The 6936-nt window shown below is 40.4% G+C and overlaps 2 protein-coding genes across 3 annotated transcripts in view; one reads left to right on the forward strand and one right to left on the reverse strand.

Annotated features, from left to right (window-relative positions):
- Positions 1-954: 954 nt before the first annotated feature.
- Positions 955-3132, forward strand: LOC118332191 (LIM/homeobox protein Lhx6-like; the record flags this gene model as incomplete). 2 transcript variants are annotated; one of them, XR_004796924.1, is given in 5 exon segments in its annotated part: positions 955-1175; positions 1591-1691; positions 1874-1969; positions 2195-2349; positions 2464-3132. XR_004796924.1 is itself a non-coding variant. In XM_035667351.1 (5 exon segments), coding segments are annotated over 5 exon segments (673 nt in total), but the record flags the coding sequence as incomplete, so codon positions are not given.
- A 1860-nt stretch (positions 3133-4992) lies between these two features.
- morn5 (MORN repeat containing 5) overlaps positions 4993-6936 on the reverse strand; it is a 10491-nt gene continuing 8547 nt past the window's right edge. Inside the window, exon 5 of the mRNA XM_035667526.1 lies at positions 4993-5592. Coding sequence (XP_035523419.1) covers positions 5474-5592 — 119 coding nt within the window. The 3' untranslated portion in view covers positions 4993-5473. The remainder of the gene's footprint in view (positions 5593-6936) is intronic.

Consider the following 6936-nt stretch of genomic DNA (forward strand, 5'->3'; position numbering starts at 1 on the left):
AACACATTATTGGTTTTGGTCTTTTTGTGGGATTAGTTGACAGCAAGGAAATTATAATAACACCAGCCTTATGCTTAAAGAAAAAAAAAAACTCTTGGCAGTCTTTATCTCTGCCCTAATGCTCTTTCACCCTTCTATTTGTCTCATTCTGCCCTCGGTCACATTTATACACATTCACATATTTCAGATATTAATATCTTGTCTGGAGCTCATGATGAATCGTCTTAAAGCATTTGCTGACTCTTGCCTCTCTCCTTTTGTAACTTTCTGTCCATTTACCTTTCATCGTCTCCCCTCTGTGCCCCTCGACCGCCCTGCCCCCCAACACCACCCACCCCTTCAGAACAGTAAGTCAGGTGGTTTAGGTTTATATGCTGCCTGACCTCACCGTTGCTATCAGTTACAGCGTGGCGATCTCAAATGATGTCATCCAAGTTTTTCTTCATCTTCCACTGTGTGTAAAACCACCCCGGTTCGCATGTGTGTTGGTGTGTTTCCTGGTGTGTGTGTGTGTGTGTGTGTGTGTCTGTGTTTGTGTGCGAGTGTGTGTACATGTCAGGGCCTTCAGGCATCAGTCAGGAAATTGCAGGTGTTGGTTTGTTTGCATTCAAGGCTCAGCTTGCAGCCGCAGTCAGGAGTCTTTTTTGAAGGCCATATCCTCCTCCAAGGTTTCTTCCTTAAACCCTTTGAGTTCTGCCAAAACTTTAAGTTTAAAAACACTTATTTTCAACTTCAGCTCTCTCAACATATTCTCAAAGAAAAGGATGTCTGTGCATGTTCAATTCTATGTGTGTACTACGTGGAAAATGGCCTTGAGATAAGATTTAAAATGCAATTTTCTCGACCGCAATGCTGCTTATATACCCCACCTACGTCTCACTAATTCCTCGTTCTGTTTCTCTCTCTCCTGCTTCTCCTCCACTGCCTCTGTTCTCCTTTTTCTCTCCCTCACAGTAGGTTTGGTACTAAGTGTGCCCGCTGTGGGCGGCAGATATACGCCAGCGACTGGGTGCGCCGTGCAAGGGGAAATGCATACCACTTGGCATGTTTTGCGTGCTACTCGTGTAAGAGGCAGTTGTCCACGGGAGAGGAGTTTGGCTTGGTGGAGGATAAGGTCCTGTGTAGGATCCACTACGACACCATGGTGGAGAATCTCAAACGAGCGGCTGAGAGTGGTGAGTAGCAAATTCTGACAAATTCACTGTTGTTTGCCCAGATGTTTGCTCAACAGTACTTCCATAAGAGCGGTTATCTGGTGTTGTGAATTTTAATGTAATTTATATTGTTTTGTGAGCCAAAAAATATTGCATAATTTACCATTGCACAAAATTACTATTTCTTATCTTTTATTTTTATATTATTGACGATTTAGTATGTCTGGCCAGTTTTGATGGATTCCTACATAATGAGTGGATTAGTTGATCATGTTACAAGAGCTCAAGCCTCCCTCCAAAATGAGGAAGAAAAGAAATAAAGTCCCTTTTGATACCGTGTCCATGTCCTAAATACATCTCCTGGGACTGTCTTGGACATTTTAAATGGTTAACACATTTGTCTGTCATCTCACATGTCTGTTTTTGTGTTTTTCAGGCAATGGTATCACGTTAGAAGGAGCAGTTCCAACAGAACAAGATAGTCAACCTAAACCGGCCAAAAGGGCACGAACATCCTTCACTGCAGAACAGCTACAGGTCAGACACACACGTCGCACCAATCTTAGCTTAAAACCAATGTGGTTCTCATACAGTTTGCAGCTTATTTTGTGAATGTGTAACCCTCTAACCACATTTGAAGCCCAAATCCAGTATTTCATGGTCTGTGCAATAAACTGATTTAAACAACATCTGATTTGATGCTTTGTCTCATTATGCAGATCATGCAGGCTCAGTTTGCCCAGGACAACAATCCAGATGCCCAGACGCTACAGAAACTAGCCGACATGACAGGCCTCAGCAGGAGAGTTATACAGGTCAGTACAAAGACATCAACACTTTGGTAATAAATCGAATTATGTTATAATAGTTGTAGCTGTATATGATATGCGCACCTATATTACGAAATATATTTGCACAGTTTTGTCTGTCATTTGTGAAAACGTACTTTCTGAAATAACTCCACATATTCTATTTCAAGAATATAGCTACATGATGTCTGGTTACATTGCGTCTTCATAGGTGTGGTTTCAAAACTGCAGAGCAAGACACAAAAAGCACACGCCCCAGCACAGTGGGGCTCCCCAAGGTCATCCCCAGTCCAGGATACCCTCGTCCCTGCCCGATGAGCTGCATTACTCCCCCTTTGGCAGTCCTGAGCGGGCGCGCATGGTGGCCCTTCATGGGTACATCGACAGTGAGTTGTAGTTGATTTTTGTGGAGCCAATAGGCTTTTTTATTAGGTTTCTGATGCAGATTTCTTTCTTTATTTCACTATTTTTACTTTTTTGCATTCTACTGTGTTCTCCAGGTCATCCCTTCTCCGTGCTGACCTCTCAGAGTCTCCCTCACCAGACCATGTCGCTGCCCCAGCTCCCCCTCAGCCGCTAGTGCTCCACCACTATGACCCTTATGACCCCTAAACCTCTGGATCCTCACCCTTCATCTCCCATCACTGACGTCTGTGACCACAGGTCACGCAGGAGTCAGCTTGGAGAAAAGACACATCTTACAGGAGCCCTGCCCACTCTGAAACAGAAAAAGAAATGGAAAGGAAGAGGAAAAACTAAGACACATCTGTCCTTATGTTTTTTTTCTTTCTGAGGACAGGAATATCCCACCTGCAGCCACTCCGTCAAAAATGAGCGTGAAGCATTTATCATTAGCAGGAACTCACTGACTGTATTTTACACCACCGAAAAGGACCCATTTTGCTTCACATGTACAGTATCCTCCACTCGACTCATCCGCCCTTTGACTTGAAGGTGGAGGGAGTTTTAAAGGGATGAAACTGAACGAGGAAGCAGGACTGACACCTCTTGAGTGATGTCAGAATACTGAAGATAAAGAATGAGGGGGAAATTTAAGGGGGAAACTGCCATTGTGGCCCAAGGGCCAGGCACACACAGTAGGCCACATTAGAGGTAAGACACCTCTCTCTTTTCTCTCTAAGCAACCATGAAGGAAAACTACAAAAATGTTGACTCGAAATATTTTTTTTAGGAATGACAATGTGACTTTATGACATCTAAAAAAAAAAACCCAGAAACTTCCCAGTTACATTTGGTCACTGAAATGAGGTGTAGAATTAGATTTTTTGTTAAGGAATAAAAATATTGTGTGCCTTATCTTTTCCATTATTATCAGAAGCTGTAGTTGTTGACAGCAGTGAATCAGCTAATTTAAATTCCAGCCCGTAATTCATCATTAAAGAAAGATTTGGGTGTTTTTTTAATTTAATTGTGTAGAACAAAATTATGAGGATTTTCAGTTTTCCGTTCACAAGATATGTCCACAGGCAGCCTGGGAGTGTTAATCATGAAGGAACCATAAAGCACAATGTCTGGGGGGGGGGGGGTATTATTAAATACGGCAGTAAACAGGTAGCGGGAGCTAATAGATATTAAGCGCCACAACCTGTTACATTTCTTTAATATGACATGAGAAACGGAGGGACTAGGAAGTCTGGGATGAGCATACTCGTCAAACTTCACATTCCTATAAAATCTGACAAGTTACATATTTTCACATTTCCAAACAAGTGTATTGTTTTTATTTATAATTTCTAAGGTTGCTTGTTCAGCCTCTGAGTGTGTGTCACTCACACAAAGAGGGAAATGGAGTGTTGGTGTATTGGTACAATATGGACAATATGAATCAGACTGGGGTTGTACATGTGTGTGTTTTTCAGTGTGTGTGTGTGTCTGTGTGTGTGTGTGTGTGTGTGTACTGACAGGGGTAGAGAGTGTGCATCTGTATTTTAGTGCCATGGCCATTGTGTGAAGAACAGGATCCAACAAGACCTCAATGTCCCTGTATTTATTGAGTTGGTAAATCCCTGTAAAGCACTTTTTTCCCTCTGAAATTGTTTTTTGTTAAAAAACATGAAATGAAACAAAAAAGTTTATTTGATAGACTGTGCATCATAAATGTTTTGTGTACTAAAATGCAATAAAATAGAATGTGATATTTTTGTGGTTTTGGATCATTTTTTAGGATAAATTAATTAAGCAATAATTCACTTTTATTTTCCCAAACAACATGTGCGGCACAAAAAGGAAATTGGGCACAATTGGACCAACGTACAAATAAAATAAATAAATATGAAGTAATTGTATCTTCTATGTGTTTTTTGTGGTTTGGTACATGTTTAGTTCTTTGTTTGTGGGTTTGTGTATTTTGCTCATATTTATGTGGCTAGTTGTGTACATCCTAGTGTGTGTGTGTGTGTGTCTGTGTGTGTGTGCATTTTCTGTGAATGTGTATTTGCTATGAAGCAGGAAGGGTGCATCCTGGGGAAAGCCTTTGTGCACAGGACTGCTGCCCATAAAATTCCCTTTACTCCACTTATTCACTTTATTTATTGATTTACATTTTTTAATCTTTTAACTTTTAAAAAAAGAGGTTGTTTATTTGATTAAAGGGCAACACATGCTCTGCTAAAGACGTTGAGTAGTTTGGTCTTTAATGAAAACAAGACGGTCACACAGCAGAACTGTGCCCTTTTAACATTACCTGCACATTAGCAACAGATATAATTTAGAATATTTCATCTTGGAGATCATGCATGGGTCATACTTCTCATACATTTGGTTCTGAAATATGACTATTTAACTTTTTGATGATGACCTACTGCGGCATTAAACTTAAATATATATGATCTTGTTTAATGGCATAAATGGACAGGGGATTTGAATGTGCATATAAGAGATATAGGCCCAAAAAAATCTTACTATTTGGGATAAAAAGTGCATCAAAACTGTCCCAGTATCAAGTAAACTTCTGTGTGAGACATCAGCAGAAACAAACAGGAATCCATGAAAAGCATTTATGTGTTTCAGATCACTTTCTTTTTATTTGCTATGATCAAAAAACAAAAACACCCTTAGACGTTTGATATTCAGTCAGAGAGTAAATGCTTCTGATTGGTAGACATGCCAATGACATCAGATTGAATTCTAACAAACATAGTATGTTGGCACAACCAACTACTTAACTCAAAACAGCAGCATACAGTATGTTTAAATTATCAATGTTTATTTAATCAAACCAAATGAAAGACAGGATACATATTGTGCCGCCTGTAGATTTCCATACTCTCTACCTCACTAAAATACACACACAGGCTATATGGAAATTAAGATGAAGTGGTTACAACTCAATGTACAACAAAAGAAAATAAATAACATAAAAAGAGACAATATAACGTTTTGATGTTCATTCTTTATATGTCAAAGACTTATACAGGACAAAAAAATAATAATAATCAACATTTCCAACAGTTTTAATAGCCAATTCCTGAAAATAAAATGCAAAACGTATCAGTTGATACTGCTGGACTCTTCGGGTCTGGATGCAACAGACTTCTCAGGATTAACGCCAGCAACCTCATCCCAAGCTTTCCGACAAGTCCGCACAATCCACTCATGTTCAGAGTCATCTGTTGGAAAGATTTCATTTGAAATGATTGATATTTTTTTGTTAATATTATTGGAAACAAAGTCTGGAGTAAAAGTTGTTTTTCAAAACGTTTGACCTGTGATTAAATAAGAAGGAAGAAAAAAAAGTCCAACCGCAGATTAAAGGGTGCACAGCAAGGAGCTGTATTCATTTTCTGTTGAACTCACTTAAAGCGTTCAAATCAAACCTCTAATAACCAATAGCCTGCATAATTAAACCACAGGTCATTTTGTGTGTGAGGCTGTGACAGTAAAGTGCCATTCAAGTCTCGGTAAATTTGTCAAATCAAGATAAGCCTGACAATTAGGAGAAAATAACTTCTCAGAGCCACTTCAGACACCCACAAATAATACCCCCGCCCCACCAAAAAAAATGGACGCCAATTTTTTTAAACTAAACGACTGCCAGAGGAGCTGATAATAAACCAGTTTTTCCATTGTTAAAACTGAAACGAGTAGCTAATTGCGGGGGAAGTGAGCTTTCTCTGGAGCGCCCGCAGCTGCACGCACTTGAGCAGCTCGCGGGCCTCACCCGCAGGTTCCACGGCGCGCGGGGCTCCATTGTACACGAGGAGCAGGTCTGCAGCTCGCGGGACTGATTGTGCGTAATTGCCAGCGATGGGCGTCAACACTAACAGCCACTTCAAGTATAAAACACCCTCCTCCTCCTCCTTCTCTCTCCTCCTCCTCCTCTCTTTTCTGTCTGTCGCCTCTCCTACCTGTTCCGATCGGGAGGTCAATTTGAACGTATCGACACGCGGACAGCTTGCACACGCAACACTTGCAGCCCGGTCTTGTGTGACGGCATCTGTTGGCAGGAGAAGGTAATACTGGAGGCCTATACGTCGCTGCCGTCGTTTACGTTAAGACTGACCTCAAATTAGCCACAAACCACAACCCTGCCCTAAATGATCATTAGATTGGACGTTTTCCATATTTTGCTGTAATTCCGCCCTCTTGACATGTATAGCAAGCGTTTATCTAGTGTTTTAAGTCGGTATGGTAATTGGTACAGGTGGCTGATATATATTTAGCAATTTTCCTGCAATCTGAGGACCAGCGGGACGTTTTTGTGATTTGTTTTGTAAGTCAGTTACATTTAACTTAAAGGACCCCCCCCCCCCCCCCCACTGAATCTTTTCATCTTTTCTGTGAATTTGGATATTGCAGTTATAGACTAATAAAAACAAATAAAATCATGTTAGCCTGTGTATGGTTCTCTAAATAATGTAATGCTGTGTTTTATAGGCCTGTATCTTCGCTTTAATCTTCAGCAAAGAGCAGCAAACTTGTTTATGAAACAGTTTTTAGTTTTTTTTTTTTTT

Source organism: Morone saxatilis, unplaced genomic scaffold (genome assembly GCF_004916995.1).
Source record: "Morone saxatilis isolate NCDOM2014 unplaced genomic scaffold, NCSU_SB_2.0 Contig21, whole genome shotgun sequence".
Lineage (NCBI taxonomy): Eukaryota > Metazoa > Chordata > Actinopteri > Moronidae > Morone > Morone saxatilis.